Source organism: Tachysurus fulvidraco, chromosome 7, assembly GCF_022655615.1.
Source record: "Tachysurus fulvidraco isolate hzauxx_2018 chromosome 7, HZAU_PFXX_2.0, whole genome shotgun sequence".
NCBI classification, from domain to species: Eukaryota; Metazoa; Chordata; class Actinopteri; order Siluriformes; family Bagridae; genus Tachysurus; species Tachysurus fulvidraco.
The window spans coordinates 1,421,758-1,439,815 of record NC_062524.1 but is presented as its reverse complement, the minus strand read 5'-3'; the positions used below and the strand labels follow the sequence as shown (position 1 = coordinate 1,439,815).

The 18,058-nt window shown below is 36.1% G+C and overlaps 2 protein-coding genes across 6 annotated transcripts; one reads left to right on the top strand and one right to left on the bottom strand.

Annotated features, from left to right (window-relative positions):
• Positions 1 to 3,517: 3,517 nt before the first annotated feature.
• On the bottom strand, positions 3,518 to 5,466 carry LOC113640129 (centrosomal protein of 112 kDa-like). Of its 2 annotated transcripts, none has more exons than XM_047816485.1 (4): positions 5,335 to 5,466; positions 4,930 to 4,958; positions 4,288 to 4,772; positions 3,518 to 4,184 (listed from the first exon to the last, which is right to left on the bottom strand). In XM_047816485.1, the coding sequence occupies exons 2-4, from the start codon at positions 4,950 to 4,952 to the stop codon at positions 3,706 to 3,708; spliced, it is 987 nt and encodes a 328-aa protein (XP_047672441.1). In that variant the 5' UTR covers positions 4,953 to 4,958; positions 5,335 to 5,466; the 3' UTR covers positions 3,518 to 3,705. The 2 variants fall into 2 exon arrangements, with proteins under 2 accessions (XP_047672441.1, XP_047672440.1); XM_047816484.1 differs by lacking the exon at positions 4,930 to 4,958 and adding an exon at positions 5,001 to 5,054 and having other exon boundaries at positions 5,335 to 5,421.
• Positions 5,467 to 5,545: 79 nt separating this feature from the next.
• Positions 5,546 to 15,075, top strand: LOC113640114. Of its 4 annotated transcripts, XM_047816477.1 has the most exons (3): positions 5,546 to 5,614; positions 6,150 to 8,100; positions 14,815 to 15,075. In XM_047816477.1, exons 2-3 carry the CDS (start codon positions 6,166 to 6,168, stop codon positions 14,833 to 14,835), a joined length of 1,956 nt encoding a protein of 651 aa, XP_047672433.1. In that variant the 5' UTR covers positions 5,546 to 5,614; positions 6,150 to 6,165; the 3' UTR covers positions 14,836 to 15,075. The 4 variants fall into 4 exon arrangements, with proteins under 4 accessions (XP_047672433.1, XP_026998278.1, XP_026998280.1 ...); XM_027142477.2 differs by lacking the exon at positions 14,815 to 15,075 and having other exon boundaries at positions 6,150 to 9,417; XM_027142479.2 differs by lacking the exon at positions 14,815 to 15,075 and having other exon boundaries at positions 5,559 to 5,614; positions 6,153 to 9,426.
• The last annotated feature ends 2,983 nt before the right edge of the window (positions 15,076 to 18,058 follow it).

The following is an 18,058-nucleotide window of genomic DNA, read 5'->3' as shown; positions in this document are numbered from 1 at the left end:
TGTATATTTCTTTATGTTTCTTTCTCTCTCTCTCTGTCCATCTGTATGTCTCTCGCTGTCTCTCGCTCTCTCTCTCTCTCTTTCTCTGTTTGTCTGTCTGTCTGTCTGTCTCTCTTTCTCTCTCTCTCTCTCTGTCTGTCTCTGTCTCTCTGTCTCTCGCTGTCTCTCCTTCAGAAGCCCTTCTGTGTGACGTGTGGTTCGGGGGTGACGGCCTGCCACATCACGTTTGCAGCACACCTGTGTGGACACCCGAACGTGTACCTGTACGACGGCTCGTGGTCCGAGTGGTTCTATAAGGCAGCGCCAGAGCACATCATCTCCGAAGGGAAAGGCAAACAGCAGTGAGATTAGAAAGCTGGAGCACAAAATGTGAAAGTGCACTTTAAACTAATCCAATCAGTGCCTCGTGTATTGTTACTTAACTGTGTTTATAATTCACAGTAAAGAATATAAAGCTTAATGTTACTAATTTTACACCACTACATTTATGTTCTTCAGTATGCAATTAAAAAGCTCAAAGACGAGTGCATTACATATGGAAAGGTTTTAATCTGTTGTTGTTTCCAGTTTTAACAACATTTACTTTAAAACATAAGACAACAATTTTCTTAGTATAAGATAACAAGAACAGTAATATATTATTAATAGTAACATTAATAGTAATACATTTTAATTTGATAATTAATTCTTTTTGTGTTTGAGCAAATAAAGAGATAAACTGTATGTACAGACGGTTTAATCTCATATCTAAATGTGTGTATTTAATAATATAAATATCCCACTATATATCATATGTGAATGTAGTGTATGTGGGAATGAAATGATCAACCAACTGAAGTGACACATCACCTGCTTTATCTTCACTTCTCTGGCACTATATCATTATTAACACACACACACACACACACACACACACACACACACACACACACACACACACACACACACACACCTGTTTTTTTATAAACAAAATGATTTATTATCTTGGGGAAGAGACCAATGTTTAATAGGAAACAAGAATAAAACAACCGAAGAGGTTAAAGTTCAGGTTCTAACACTGAAGACACCCTAAAATATTTCCATACAGTGAGTGACATGAGCGTTAGATCATCAGGATTCTAAGCATGAGTAAAGGTTTGAACAGGAGAGTTTTCCTCAGGATGTGTGTGAAGGTGAAGAGTTTGGAGGTTGGTAAGTTTCTCATTACACCGATTCACACGATGACAAAAACAGAACCTGGGCTATTGAGGGTGTAATGAGGCTGGAGTCATGACACTATGTGACAGAAACCCTGGCAAGATCTTTGTGAACTGGTGGGTTTTTTTTGCCTTTCAACATACCCACTTTCTGCCAATAGTCCTCCTCTATCCCTGAGTAAACCCTGAGCAGCATTTAGATGATTATTACTGTCCCTTAAGGCAGACAGCAGCACAGGACTTGATGTTGTCACGTCACCTCAGAGTGTTCAGATACCTGACAACTGAGTAAACTAAAATAAAACTGGACCATCTGTCAACTGAAGAAGATGGTAAAGTCCAGTGTGTAGAAACTTCTTGATAATAATACGAGGTGTCGTTAGTTATATTACACCATGTATTTATTATTTTCTCGTTTTCTCTCTTTTGACCACAAGATGTCACTAGTGAACACCATGTTGAAGAGCTTTGTGTAATGTAATGAACCATTTCATGATAAAGTTGAGAGTAAAAGTTTCATTTCATCATCAATACTACATGGGAAATAGTTTAAACATAAGCAGGAGTTTTTTTTAATGAAAAAAAACTTTATAATGTAACTGTTTGTTAAGCTAAAAAATAACAGTCTTCTGATATTACTGTTTCCAAGTTCAAGATACCACTGCGGTTCAGCATATTTTTCTGCAGTGCTTTATCCCTTTTTATCTTATCATCCTTTTATTTACACCGTGTTTCGATGTCCTCCTTTTTTACTTATAATGAATTAAAAAATAATGCTACAATAGTTTTAAAAATTAGCCATCAGTCATGTTTAGTGTAGAGTTGATTTTGGTGTAAAAAAAAACACATTCATCTGCAATCCTTGGGGGAAAAGAGTATTAAGTAAAAAAGTATTAAGCCTAAAGCTTAAAACAAATCATGGGACAAAAAATTGCAAGAATAAAACAAATGCCCTCCTAAGACCTCTTGTGCCACCATTTTCTTGTTTATTTTAGCCTCAGTGATCTGTAAGGGAAAAGCTAAATACAGATCTGGTAAGAAATATCCATCCATCCATCCATCTTCTACCGCTTATCCGGGGCCGGGTTGCGGGGGCAGCAGTCTAAGCAGGAATGCCCAGACTTCCCTCTCCCCAGACACTTCCTCCAGCTCTTCTGGAGGAATACTAAGGCAAAATTTTCTTTTGGTTCAAATTTCTCAGAAAGAGGAGCTTTTCCTACACAACCACTACAGCTATTGACATTCTTCCATGAATGTTTTTGCTGATTTTATATGGACAAAAGTATTGGCACACCTTTCCATCATATATATATATATATATATATATATATATATATATATATATATATATATATATATATATATATATCACTCTTCTAACAACCTGCACACATATGGAACAGCATTCCACTAGATTTTGGAATGTGACTGTGTGGATTTTCCCATTTTAGCAGCAATAGTATTCATGAGTTCAGGCACCAGTGTAGTATGAGGAGGTCAGGAGGTTCCAACATTGTCATACTAGAATACTGTTTGTGCCTCTTAGATCCAGTGAAGGAACAAATTAATGCTACAAAATACAAAGCCATTCTAGGCAACTGTGTGCTTCCATCTTTGTGGCAACAATTTGGAGAAGAGACTTATATCATATTCTTCTGATGTCAGTAGGATCTGAGGGTTTTCCCAGTGTTTCAAGTGGCACAGTGGTAGGTTTTAGATATAATTAAACAAACTTTTAGTATATGCTACACCCACTTCAGGTTTACCTGTGAATATGGATGTTTGTATCACTAAACAGATCCAGGTAGTGGCATTGCATTAGTATTTGTATTAGAGTTCATTAATGTTAACTCTAATCTCATCTGTCATACAGCCACAATTGTTCAGACATCTCATCTCATTATTATCAGACATCTTCGATCTCATTATGAATTATTTCGTTATTAATTATTTCTCTGTGAATTCTGGAATATAATATTAGCTGAATCATCTTACTCTGAAACAGAAAATGTTCTAGGGGAAAATCTCAATCCTCATTAAAAATCCTCTATTAAATTAAATGATAGTTAAAAATTAACAAAAAGTCCTCTATAGATCAAAAGGATAATAAATAAAAACAAATTCAGTACTTGACACTAAAGCACTTTTTTTTTTTTTATGAGCCTTTACAAGGTTTTTTGTTTATCTTCTTTATTACATTATATTTCTCATGATCATTTTATTTTTATATTTTACCATTTTGAATGAAAGCGCTCAAGTTATTAGATAATTAATCACAGTAAAAATAAATACAGCACTCAGAAAAGTAGCAGACAGCATGATTACCTTGTCACATGGTTTATTTCTCTTCTAGCTCACACATTGTTTCATTTAACAAACTTTACTACAACATCCTTTTACTGTATTTACTCTGAACAAAACTCTGAAGTGCTACAGAATATTTATTTTTCTGTGTAACTCTGTTCAAAACAAATGAAACAGCATGTTATTGTGATATTGAGCTGTTCTCTTAGGCACAGATGGCTGCCAGACGTTGGTTGTTCTCCTTCATCTGATTGATGAGTCTTGGCAGGTCATTGCGATAGAGGAGCTCATTCCCTGTGATCTGCTCTATGGACTTCATCACATCCTCCATCACCTTCATCACAGGCTCCTGTAGGATGGATCTGCGAGTCAGACCTTCAGCCACACTGACTCTCCCTCTGAGGACACCCAGAAGATTGACAGCTCCTCTCACTTTCCCCTGGAACTCAGCTACAGACTGACTCTGCTTCTTCACCTTCTCGATTCCTTCACGTGTCTGATTTAGCTGGACATTTTTCTGACTGATCTCATATTCGGTCTGGGAAATCTTAGACACGTAGTGATATACTTTCATTTCATAGTTTCTCACTTCATTCTCAGACTTTCTCACCTCCTCTTGAGCCACTTGGACAGATTTGTTTGCTTGATCCAGTTCAACTGCACCACTAATAATCATGGCAGAACCTGAAGAAACAAACTACAGAGTCAGAACAGACACTCACATGAAGGTTATGATGATGAAACAGTTCAGATGTCATTATTTTTATCTGTATGCTGTAATTCTTACCTGCAATCCATCCAATGATTGGTATAACTAACAGTCCTGCCCCAACACCTGTGATAATTTCAGCATCACGTTTCCTTTTCTCCTGAGCCTGAAGTGTGTTTATTGCTGAATTCAGTTTTCTCTTTGTCTCTTCCAGAGCTCCCTGAGATACTCTGAGTAAATTTTCATTTGATTCCTTCTCTTTTCTAAAGTTGTCTAAGGTTAGTATTGTGTAGTTTATCTCCTGCTTGAGTTTCCCCTCTTCTTGTATCAGTCTCTCTAAGTTTTCATCAAGACTCTTTAACCCTGAACTGGCTTGCTGTTCTGACTGCTTCAGGAGCTGATGAGCCTGTTCTATCTGCTGTCTGATGTAGTCGTAGTTGGAGCATTTCCCAGTTACAGGATCTACATCTGCCTCAATAAGAGCCTTATAGACTTCATTCAGGGAGGAGACCCCACCTTTCAGTGGTATGAGAACAGCTTCAGCTGTGTTCTTCAGAACAACTCTGTAGAGACAAACAAAACATTTCAACACAGAAAATCAAAAAGCCTTAAAAAATATTGGATTCATTTTTGTTTTGGTTTAATCTTTCTTATGCAATTCCTTTTAAAAGTGAATAAATTGTTATGAATTATTTCTGTGAATTCTGGAATTAAACTCACTCAAATGATGAAAGCTGATTCATCTTACTCTGAAACAGGAAGTAAACATGTTAAAGGGGAAAAACTCAAACCTGATCATGAGATCATCATAAAAATCTCCTTCAGTGTCTCTAGTCATCTGTTATCTGTTACAGAATGATTTTATTAATAAAAATCCTCTATAGATCAAAAGGATAATAAATAAATTATAAAATAACTTTCATACTAAAATACTATTTTGTGAGTCTTAAACATGAGATTGTTCTGTTTTTCTTCTACATTTCATCCTATTTTTCATAATAATTTTATATTTATGTTCTACAAGTTTGAATGAAACCTCAAGTTATTACATAAACGTTAAAAGTAAGTTATTTAAACACAGTAAATAAAAGAATCCAGCACCTATAAAGCCTGAAACATGATTACCTTGTCACAGGGTCTCCTGAAGATAATTCTGTAATTAGAGTGAGAAAGTTTAACTCTGTTGCTGTACTTTCTCTTCTGGATCACCACAGTCACTTATTATGTGAGATTTATAAGATGAACTTCTTTTATAAGTGTATCAGAGGTGGGTGGGTGAAAAGGGGAGGGCAGATTACACATTATAAATACACAGGGGCTTTTAGTCTTGAGGCAGTGCACCACTTGGATCACAGAGCAGACAGAGAACCTCCACACCTTCACTGAAGACTTTCAGCATATCCAGGTAGGAAGGATCTGTTCTCAACAATTACTTTTAAAGTTTTGTCTTATTATTTCTTGCTTACTGAACACATTTTCTCCTTTTTATACAGTTAGGAATTTATTACAGAATATAGGTATGCTAAAAAAAGATGATTTAATAACAATTAATTAATTCATTAATTCATTATCTACCACTTATCCGAACTTCTCGGATCTCAGGCGTCATCGGGCATCGAGGCAAGATACACCCTGGACGGAGTGCCAACCCATCACAGGGCACACACACACCCTCATTCACTCACACACTCACACACTATGGACAATTTTCCAGAGATGCCAATCAACCTACCATGTATGTCTTTGGACCGGGGGAGGAAACCAGAATACCCGGAGGAAACCCCCGAGGCACGGGGAGAACATGCAAACTCCACACACACAAGGCGGAGGCGGGAATCGAACCCCCGACCCTGGAGGTGTGAGGCGAACATGCTAACCACTAAGCCACCGTGACCCCCCTAATTTTAGAATTTTTAAAATTTTTTTCTTTTTGTTTTTAGTAGGAAAAAAGAAGCCATGGATTCACAAATTGCAAAGAAAACTCAAAGCCTCACCACAGCTGAAGAGATGAGGAACCAAACCAAGCTTGTGATGCAGCCGTATGCCAACTGGGAGGAGTATCTGACTCCTGCTCCTCTCTCCATAGCCATCCTGGGAGAGCTGGTCTTCATCTCCTCCAAAACAGATTTCTCCATCAACAAGAACCCACCTAAAGATGGCTACAAGTTCATCAGATACCCAGAGTCATTTCGTGCCTGCCTCATGCAGGTGTGTAACTCAGGCTGGTGGGCTTTCAACGAGGCCCATAAGAACATGGATCAGATTAGACTTTACACCATGGCAGTTCCTGATTACATGAAGATGGCTGTGAAGATCCTGTTCCAAGGCAGTGATGAGGTTGTTGAAGCTCACCTCCCTGAACAGTTGGAGAACATCCGTGTTGTTGCAGATGACTGTCTTCAGCTGGCAATTTCAACAGAAAAACGGTTCACTGATGTCATCAACATTATCCAAGAACTGCTGGAAGCATGCGTAAATGCTCAGCACTTTTATGGAGAGGAGCTGGAGGAAATCAAGCTCAAACTGGAGGAATCCAAGCTGAGGAAACAGTCATCAGAAGAAGCTGCTAAACGCTCAGAGAAAGCACTGAAAGACATGGAAAAACAGCTGAACGAAGCCCATAAAACTTACAGCGAAGCAATGGCTTCACTGCCCAGTGGATGGGACATGATAGCAATGGATTTGGTAAATGGCATATGTGAGGGCATCACAACTCTTATTAATGGAGTAACATCCATTTTTTCTAAAAGTGAAACACAGAATGATCCTAAAAAAAAAGTGTCTAAAAGTCCAGAATCTCAAGCTGATAGCTTTGATGAAATTACTATTTATAGTAAATCTGCAGAAATCCTGAAATGCACAGAGAAAATTCAAGAGTTTGTGATTGAAAACACAATTAACTGGAAAGATTTGTATGATCAAAAACACAAAACTACAAAGACAAATTTTCAGGCAGATCAGTTCAAACGAATCGGGGAAAATTTAAAAGAAATTTCAAACTGCACAGCAAAAGAGGAAGCTCAAAACATCTGCACCAAAGGCATCGAGATCTGTGAAGAACTAGCAAAGTATACACCAGAAAGGGAATGGGAAGAAGCCAAAACAAATGAGTTGATTAAACTGATCAGAAACCTGAATAAATTAGCTCGCAGTTTTGACAGCAAAAGTAAATCTGTCACAAAGTCTCCTGCTCTGACTCCAAAATCACCAATGATGTATAAAGAAGAAAGTAACACTGGGAAGGTGAAAGCTTCACAAAGGGCATCAGATAATGCCAGGTTCCTCATAGAGCAGAGCCACGCTCAACTGGACAAGACCAGAGAGAGTTATGAGAAGAGTGTAGAGAACATGGAGAAGAACCAAAAGGAGCTGACTGACATCCTGATCACCATGAGGAGGTGTGAGTTCAAAGAGACAGACTTTAACACCACTATACAAATGTTGGTTAAGGGCATGGATGCCATGGGGAGAGTGAAGGAGCAGTGGGAGAAGATGGTGCGCTTCTTTCAGATGGTGTCCAACATCGTGAAAACCAGTCTGACCAGAACCCTTAAAGATTTTGTATCCACATCTGAGAAGACACAGGCGCTTTCCTACAACGCAAAGCTCTTCTCCAAAGATCTGCTCTACAATCAAGCCTTTCAAGCCACTAACATCGCCAGCCTTGTCAACATGATCTCTACAACCTACACTGAGGTGTCCACCAAGCACATCATGGATCGTGTCAGCTCTCTGGGAAAACTGATGGTCATGGACAAGGAAAAGCCAGAGTTTCTGTTGGAGGTTGATCAGTTACGGAACACCTGTGATGGGGCTCAGAAAGCCATCTTAGTCCTTGTCCAAAAGAACAAGAAGGAGTTTGAAAAGAAGTGTCTTGCCAGACTGGAGAAGGTTGATAAAGAGTTGCTCACCATTCTCCCTGCTGCTGCTCCAGATGAGATAAAGAGCATTCAAGAAGCTGTTCAAAGTGGATTCACAGAAGAAGATGAAGAAGCCTACGCCTGAGTGAATAAACAAAAGTTCTTCTTTACAATTATACCCAATAAAGCTCCTAAAGTATAAAGCAAGTGCCTTACACTGTAATTAGCACAGTGTTCATATTCAAGCTTCTTGTCACGTGATAATAAATATCATGTGAGCATCATATCATTCATTTTTGTCACTTTTAATTAACTTGCCTTTTCTAATTACATTTATATTACAAATATAATACACATGTAATATCCTTGTGTATGTTAATATATGTGTATGTATTAATGCTCTGTCTTAACAGCAAAGTGACAAATTTATTCTGCACTTCAAACTATTCTCTAATACCACAATATAACGTATAACTTTTTCCATTAGCTTTGCCGTTAACAAAAAAATAAAGATTTCTTACTCATGTGTATTACTTAGTACTCAGTAGCTTTCTTAAGTGATAAAAGTGATTTCTAAAATGATAAAAGTCATTTACTTACATTTACATTTACAGCATTTAGCAGATGCCCTTATCCAGAGCGACTTACTTTTTTTTTCCATACATACACACAGACTGACTGTTTTCTGTATGAATCTTGGGTCCATGCAGGTTCCAATAGGTCTTCTGCAGTACTTGCAATGATTGGGGTGCAGTTCAATAGATGATTCATCAGAAAAATCAAACTTATGCCACTTTTCCACAGTACATGTTACAATAGATAGAAAAAATGTTTGGAACATAATGTAACTGAACAAACTATGCATAATTGAATGATAAACAATTTTTATATAAGTGTATGAGTACATTATGGTAGAGCATTATGTTCAATCGTAAAGGTTGTGGGTTCGATTCCCAGGAAATACAGATACTGATAAAATGTATGTAAATGAAATGCACTTTGAGTTTCTTTGGATAAAAGTGTCAGCAGTTCTGTTTGTCATGTAAATGCAAACATTGACTTCTGTGTGTTGTTTTTGCTTTTCTTGTTTTGTCAGCGTGGCAGGGAACAGGGGGTTTAAGAGGTGGGTGGGGGTAGTTGTATACTGTACCACTTTTTTTTTGAGGACTACACCACTGGTAGTAAAGTCTAATTTCCTCAGTGTTGTCACAAAAAGATATAATTAAATATTTACAAAAAATGTGAGAAGTGTAATCACTTCTGTCTGATACTGTATATTCATTGTCCATGGCTTTGGAGCTCAAACAGGTCCATAAATACACAAGTCTGCTTTTAAATATTCAGTAAACTATATTATACACATCATCTGTCACTCAGATACATGAACAATGTTTCTTATCTCACTGGCTGCTTTGTTATGTCATTAATTCAACTAAATTCAGTTCAGTTTATTTGTATAACACTTTTATAAACACACATTGTCTCAAAGTAGCTTAACAGAAATGTATTATTAGGATGTAATTTATTCATTTAGAAATGTATAAATTTATCTCTGCATGAACACAATGCTCCGAAAAGCAAAGAAAGGAATAATAATTTGCGAAATACTTGAAAAGGTTGTGTCTGTTCAACTGAGCTCCTTCTTACAGGAGAACAATATATTTGAAGAGTTTCATTCAGGTTTCAGTCCCCATCATAGCACAGAAACTGCACTTGTTAAAGTTACAAACGACTTGTTCTTAGCTTCAGACCAAGACTGCACGTCACTATTAGTTCTACTTGACCTTAGTGCTGCATTCGACACTATAAATCAAAACATTCTCCTAGATCGCTTACAGAATTACACAGGTATTCATGGACAGGCTTTAAGTTGGTTTAGATCCTACCTGTCAGACCGATACCATTTTGTAGAATTAAATGGTGAATCCTCCAGTTTATTACCAGTTAATTATGGGGTCCCTCAAGGATCAGTACTAGGACCTCTGCTTTTCTCAATATACATGTTTTCATTAGGGAACATCATTAGAAGACATGGGATTAGTTTCCACTGTTATGCTGAGGATACACAGTTATATATTTCATCAAAACAAGATGAAATAGCTAATTTCTTTTAATAAAGTGTATCAATTAAAGAGATAAAATATTGGATGAACTGTAATTTTGATTCTGACTTATTGGTCCAAAAACCAGTAAACAGAAACTCTCACACTTCAACGCCCATTTAGAGGGATGTACTGTTACTAGTAGCTTGACAGTGAAAGACCTGGTGTTTATTAGACAGTAACTTGTCTTTAAAAATATATCGCCCATACTACAAACACGGCCTTCTTAGAAATATCACCACCTTAGAAATATCACCAAGCTGAGAAGCATCCTGTCTGTATCTGATGCTGAGAAGCTAGTTCATGCATTCATCACCTCTAGACTGGACCATTGTAATGCATTACTAGGTGGTTGTCCTGCATCTTTAATAAATAGGTTACAGAATGCAGCTGCCAGAGTTCTCACTAGGACAAGAACGTATGACCATATAACCCCAATTTTATCATCTCTACACTGGCTACCTGTTAAGTTTAGAACTGATTACAAACTGCTGCTACTTACGTACAAGGCTCTTAATGGTTTAGCTCCCATGTATCTAACTAGTCTTCTAACACGTTACAATCCTTCACGCTCTCTGAGATCACAAAACTCAGGACTTCTGGTAGTTCCCACAATATATAAGTCTACTAAAGGTGGTAGAGCGTTTTCTTATTTAGCTCCCAAACTTCCTGATAGTGTTCGGGGCTGAGACACACTTTCCCAGTTTAAATGTAGATTAAAAACCCTCATAACTATCTCTTTAGTCAGGTATACACATAATACTTCCCATAATCTTGTACTCTAATACATGCACATTATCATCTAGTGCTTGATAATATTATGAACAGCAGCTACGCTAATTCCTCTCTCTCCACCCATCCCAAGGCATCCAGAAATTGTACAAGCTCCACTTGTCCTCCATGTTATGAAGATTTTGGACCTCCACTGAGATGAGGCCAACCATGTGAGAATCCTGAGACATCTAGTTGGACTCTACTTCAATAAATAATCAGATATTCTAAGAGGAGAGACTGAGGACAACAGACATCAATGCACAATTGTCAGACTGTATATTTATAATCACACCCTTTAATATCACCCAAATTAGGAGAAAGTTCCCTTTTGAGTCTGGTTCCTCTCAAGGTTTCTTCCTTTACCGTACCACAGAGTTTTTCCTCACCACCGTCACATGAGTCACCTCAGGCTTGTTCATTGGGGATAAATACAAACACAGCAATATATCCAATAATGATCTTGAATTTTTTTATTATATTAACTTTTATATTAACTTTTGGTTTTATGTTTATAGACAATGTCCATTGTTAAAATCGTTATTCGTATAAATTGGAAATAAATTTAATTGAATTGAACTCTTACAACATTAAAGATATCTACTGATTTAGAATTGGAGCAGTTGTGCAGTGAGCCAGTCACATTTAGTTTAAAGGTGGAGTCTCCGATTTTTGAAAGCCAAGGTCGACATTTTAAATCACCAAAACAAACACGCCCCTAACCCAAACAGGTCCCACCCCTGTATCGATAGCTCCGCCCACACATACATACGTAACCCAGGCGACTAACAGAAAGAAACGTGTCTTTATCATAGCTGAAGGGAAGAACAATACGATTGTAGATAAACAAACAAGCAAAAATGACACACAAGCATAATCATGTAAAGGACAAAGGCATATATTAGTTCTGTGTAACAAAGCAAAACCAACGTTACTCACCTATCGAGAAGGAAAAAGCGCCGCGGCGTCTTAATTAGGGCAATCTGTTTTTTTTATTTTAACAGTCAACAACATCTGTTAACAAACAAAGGACTTCTGTGAGGTAGCTTGAACTATCAAGTAATAAATAACGTAAATTCTTCACTTTTGGACTTTAGTGAAACAGTAAATATAAAAAAAATCTAATATAAAAACAAATAGCACCTAACTTAAAATACCCGGCAGGCATGTAAACAAATAAAAAAATAAATGTGCCACAGTGTTTGCAAAGCCAGTAATGTGCTTTTAGGAACTGCACTCCTAACTCTTACTGTCATCACAGTAGTAAGTTTCACTTTTAACCAATAGCGTCTCTGCAACAAAGTGATGTCATGCAGCACGCGCTGCTGTTTCTGTGTGGAGTCAAAGGGTCTAACTCTGTGCTATATATAGATGTGTTAAAAATAATGAGAATATATTTACATATATATATATATCCTAGTCCTGATCAGGAGGTAACATCCGTTTCCTATCAAGTCTGAAACCACGTGATCGTGCCCGATTTTCGATCACGTGATCGGATCGGGACATCCCTAGTCTTAAGTAAAGTCGGCCACATATTCACAGGTCGGAGTTTCCCGAGTCGATAACTAATGAGCTAAACGCGGTTGTAGCTGCCTCTCTACATTACTACGATAGAAAAGAAATGTTATTTGTATAGTAACAGCGTTTAGCTCAGGAGTTATTGACTCGGGAAACTCCAACCTGTGAATATGTGGCCAACTTCCTGCTCCTTCAGTTCTCTCCAGCGCTGGAAAGCTGATCCTATATTAACACGTCCTACTTCTTGCCTTATCGTAAGTCTTTCTTCTCTTTCGTTCTTTGTTTTTATCCTCCATGTCGATGTTAAAACCGCTTTCTGCTAATGTCACACACGCGCACCGAACACTCTCTCCACCCATATTGACAAGACACGCCCCTTTCTCCTCATTGGCTACACGTTTGTTTTGATCTTTGTTTATTATTCGGCCCGACTCGGTTTTCTGAAGCATTTCTCAAAAATCTGAGACCCCACATTTAATTAATAAAGAATAAAACACAAAGTGAGAAATTAGAATATTAAACATTTTGAAAAAATGCAGAAACAATACAAAAAATTAACTGAATCAAGACTTACAGTGATAGCTTCAGGTGTTCCACCTAACACATGAATGTTGAAAAATGTTCAAGTGTTACAACAAAGTATTATTAGAGAAGGACTTTATTAATCCCTAAGGGGAAATCTGGTGTCACTGCAAGTGTCAGAAAAAGGGAGACGGAACTGGATGAAATTAAGTTTATTTGAGTTTATTGTGGCGAAGGTCAAACAAAGAAATTAGCACATATTAGTTGTGAATGTAAATTTATTGTTCAGCTGTGAGGTGACAAATATGTCAACAATTTCTTAACAGAATCTTTTTCCTCTGCATTTGGACTGGTGCAGTGAAAAAGGCAGAATTACCCAAAAAAAGCAACATTTATTCTTCATTTATAAGAGTTCAGTCTTTAAAATTGTAACATGGCATGATATAACAGTATTTTTCCACCTTTTTTAAAAAATATGCTGCATTATTGTTTGTACTGTTAACAAAGAGGAATTAATTAAAACAATTATCATATAAGAAACTACTGAGTACTAACTAATAATACACATAAGTAAGAATTCTGTATTTTGTTTACTGCAAAGATAATGAAAAAAATTATATGTTGTTTTTGTATTAGCAAATAATCCAACAGTTACTTAATATAACAGTTTAAAGCATTAAACAATCTTGTCAGTTTGCTGCTAAGACCGAGCATTAATTATACACAAGAACATGACGTGTATATAATATTTGTAATGTAAATGCAAATAGAATAAATGACTTAAAGTGAGTTAATGTAGGGTTTAATATATGTGGGGGGGAAAACTGAATGATATGATTCAAGATTGTACTTTTCAGTCAATTAAAAATTATAATTATTAAGAAATTAGTATTGTATAATTATGTAAAATAATTCTCTATAAATCACATGTGATAAGGAGCCTGAATACTAACACTGTGCTAATTAAAGTGTAATGCACTTATTTTATTTTATTTTATTTTATTTTATTTTAAGAGCTTTATTGGATATAATTGTAGAGAAGGACTTTTGTTCATTCACTCATGCGTAGGCTGCTTCATCTTCTTCTCTTACATTTAAAGAGCTGTATAAAGGCTTTGTATAAATAACTCACATTTCTTCATATGTAAATAAACCTGATGCTAAATACAAGTTTTGAAGACACTAAGTAGCAAAAAATATTATTTTTTTAGTTGGGTCATCTGCTATTAGGGAACATTTAATTGAAATGGATTGATGATTGAGATACATTACTAGCATGACTAACCAAAATTATAGAGGAGATATTGAATCTCTTTCCTTGACATCTTTGCCTATTAAAACTAGAAGCGTTACCAAAGGTCAGTTTAATTGAATTATTAAAATTATGGTATAATGTTCACTTAGATCGTTGGATAAAAGAGTTAGTAATTGATCCCTGTAATATAGCTGGCAACATTTCATGTTCCAACAATTTATACTTATAAAATTCTCATCTCAAAATTGTCTTTAGTATTTTTAACTTTCCCCCTTCTATAACCACTTTCTCCTTGATCTTAAGGCCCGTTAGCTTCATATATTTGGTCTAATTCCAATTGTAATTGTGCTTAATACATTAATTTGCTGTTTATATAAAGTTTGCTTATGAAGAGATCCATTATATTTTTGTCATTTTTTGGCTTTGGCTGTTTCTTACAACTTAAAATAACTTTTTGAATTTCATATTTTATCATTTGTTACGTATAAATTTGAAATTTTAATATAAGTTTAACGTAATTAATTTCCAGTAATTGAAACTGAATCTTCTGTCTCTTCTGGTGCACATATTTCAGATGGTGGCCAATACTGTGTAAATCCTGGTGAAGGTTGATAAAGAGTTGCTCGTCATTCTCCCTGCTGCTGCTCCAGAAGAGATAAAGAGCATTCAAGCAGCTGTTAAAAGTGGATTCGCAGAAGAAGATGAATCAGCCTATGCTTTTTTTTTTTTCATCTCACCTAATATAACCTGTTCAACCTTACTTCCCCTCACTTTACTTTCTCTACTCTGCCTTATATACCTTATATAACCAATATATTTTATTACATTTGCCCAACACCATTGTGTGCATCTGTGTATGCATGTGTGTGTGGGCGCGTGTGAGTGTCTGTGTGTATGTGAGTGTGTGTGGGCACGTGTGTGTGTATGATTGTGTGTGTGTATGTGTGCATGGCTGTCTTTGAGATATTGTGTTTGTCTCATATTGAGAAATGTTGCCATACAGCACCCTCTGCTGTTACTTTATGTTTTGATTCTGTTTGCTTATTTATTTATCTGTTTGCTTATTATTACAGACCTTTACAGTGCTGCATTCGACACTATAGATCAAAACATTCTCCTAGATCGCTTACAAAATTACACAGGTATTCATGGACAGGCTTTAAGTTGGTTTAGATCCTACCTGTCTGATCGATACCATTTTGCAGAATTAAATGGTGAATCCTCCAGTTTATTAGTTAACTATGGGGTCCCTCAAGGATCAGTTCTAGGATCTCTGCTTTATTCGATATACATGCATCCATTAGGGAACATCATTAGAAGACATGTGATTAGTTTCCATTGTTATGCTGATGACACACAGTTATATATCTCATCAAAACCAGATGAAATAGCTAATTTCTTTTAATAAAGTGTATCAATTAAAGAGATAAAATATTGGATGAACTGTAATTTTGATTCTGAATTATTGGTCCAAAAACCAGTACACAGAAACTCTCACACTTTAACGCCCATTTAGAGGGATGTACAGTAACTAGTAGCTTGACAGTGAAAGACCTGGTGTTTATTAGACAGTAACTTGTCTTTAAAATCATATCACCATATTACACACACAGCCTTCTTCCACCTTAGAAATATTGCCAAGCTGAGAAACATCCTGTCTGTATCTGATGCTGAGAAGCTAGTTCATGCGTTCATCACCTCTAGACTGGACTATTGTAATGCATTACTAGGTGGTTGTCCTGCATCTTTAATAAATAGGTTACAGTTAGACCAAAATGCAGCTGCCAGAGTTCTCACTAGGACAAGAAAGTATGACCATATAACCCCATTGTTATCATCTCTACACTGGCTACCTGTTAAGTTTAGAACTGATTACAAACTGCTGCTACTTACGTACAAGGCTCTTAATGGTTTAGCTCCCATGTATCTAACTAGTCTTCTAACACGTTACAATCCTTCACGCTCTCTGAGATCACAAAACTCAGGACTTCTGGTAGTTCCCAGAATATCTAAGTCTACTAAAGGTGGTAGAGCATTTTCTTATTTAGCTCCCAAACTTCCTGATAGTGTTCGGGGCTGAGACACACTTTCCCAGTTTAAATGTAGATTAAAAACCCTCATAACTATCTCTTTAGTCAGGTATACACATAATACTTCCCATAATCTTGTACTCTAATACATGCACATTATCATCTAGTGCTTGATAATATTATGAACAGCAGCTACGCTAATTCCTCTCTCTCCACCCATCCCAAGGCATCCAGAAATTGTACAACCTCCACTTGTCCTCCATGTTATGAAGATTTTGGACCTCCACTGAGATGAGGCCAACCATGTGAGAATCCTGAGACATCTAGACATTAACCAGATCCAGTTGGACTCTGCTTCAAGAAATAATCAGATATTCTAAGAGGAGAGATTCAGGACAACAGACTCCTCATCAATGCACAATTGTCAGACTGTATATTTATAATCACACCCTTTCATATCACCCAAATTAGGAGGAGGTTCCCTTTTGAGTCTGGTTCCTCTCAAGGTTTCTTCCTTTACCAATTTAAGGGAGTTTTTCCTTGCCACTGCTGCCTGAGTTACCTCAGACTTGCTCATTGGGGATAAATACATATACATAATAAATACATACATACATACATGCATACATACATACATACATACATACATACATACATACATACATACATACATACATACTGTGAACTATATATATATATATATATATATATATATATATATATATATATATATATATATATATATATATATATCTTGAATTTTTATTATATTAATTCTTCATATTATTCCTTATGTTTACCTTCTGTTCTATGTTTATGTTCTGTAAAGCTGCTTTGAGACAATGTCTATTGTAAAAAGCACAAAACAAAGAAGAAGACACTGTAATTAGCACAGTATTCTTATTCAAGCTCCTTATCACGTGATTTATAGAGAATCATTTTATATAATCATACATTACTAATTTATATATATTGTATATATATACACACACTCCCTGACAAAAGTCTTGTCGCCTATCCAAGTTGTTGTTCCTAACAAATAATAACTTGACTTCTAGGTGATGGTTTGGAATCAGAAGTGGCTTATATGAAAGGCAAATGCCTCTAGATTAAGCTTATTTTACCAAAATAAAATCTTATCATGCCTTGATTTTTAATTATTTCATTTGGACAGAAAGGTCAGACTTTGCTTAGACAAAAGTCTTGTCACTTAACAGAAATAATGTACAGTACAGAACATAAAGTCTTGGTGCAGTGGAAAAATAATTCATACTGTCCATGAGCTTGGAGGACTGCATCCATACACATATATATTATAACTCAATCTACTTTCTCTACTCTACCTTATATATTATATAACCAATATATTTTATTACAATTGCCCAACACCTGTAAGGTTATTTTGGAACATGTGCATCAAAGTCCATTTAAAAAAATCCATGAAGTGCTCACATTTCAAACCATAATAAATAAACTGAACCATGATGCACAGACTTTTGTTTTTAGCTTTTCCCATACAGTTCAGTGAGGCTAAAATAAACAAGAAAATGGTGGCACAAGAGGTCTTAGGAGGGCATTTGTTTTATTTTTGCTAATTTTCTATGCCATGATTTGCTGTTAAAGTTTAAGCTTAATTCTTTTTTACTTAAAAAATTTGCCTAATTTTCCTGCCAAGGATTGTAAATGAATGTGTTATTTACAGCAAAATAAACTTTACACTAAACATGACCGATGGCTAATTTTTAAAATTATTGTAGCGTTATTTTACATCCTGTAATTAAAAGGGAG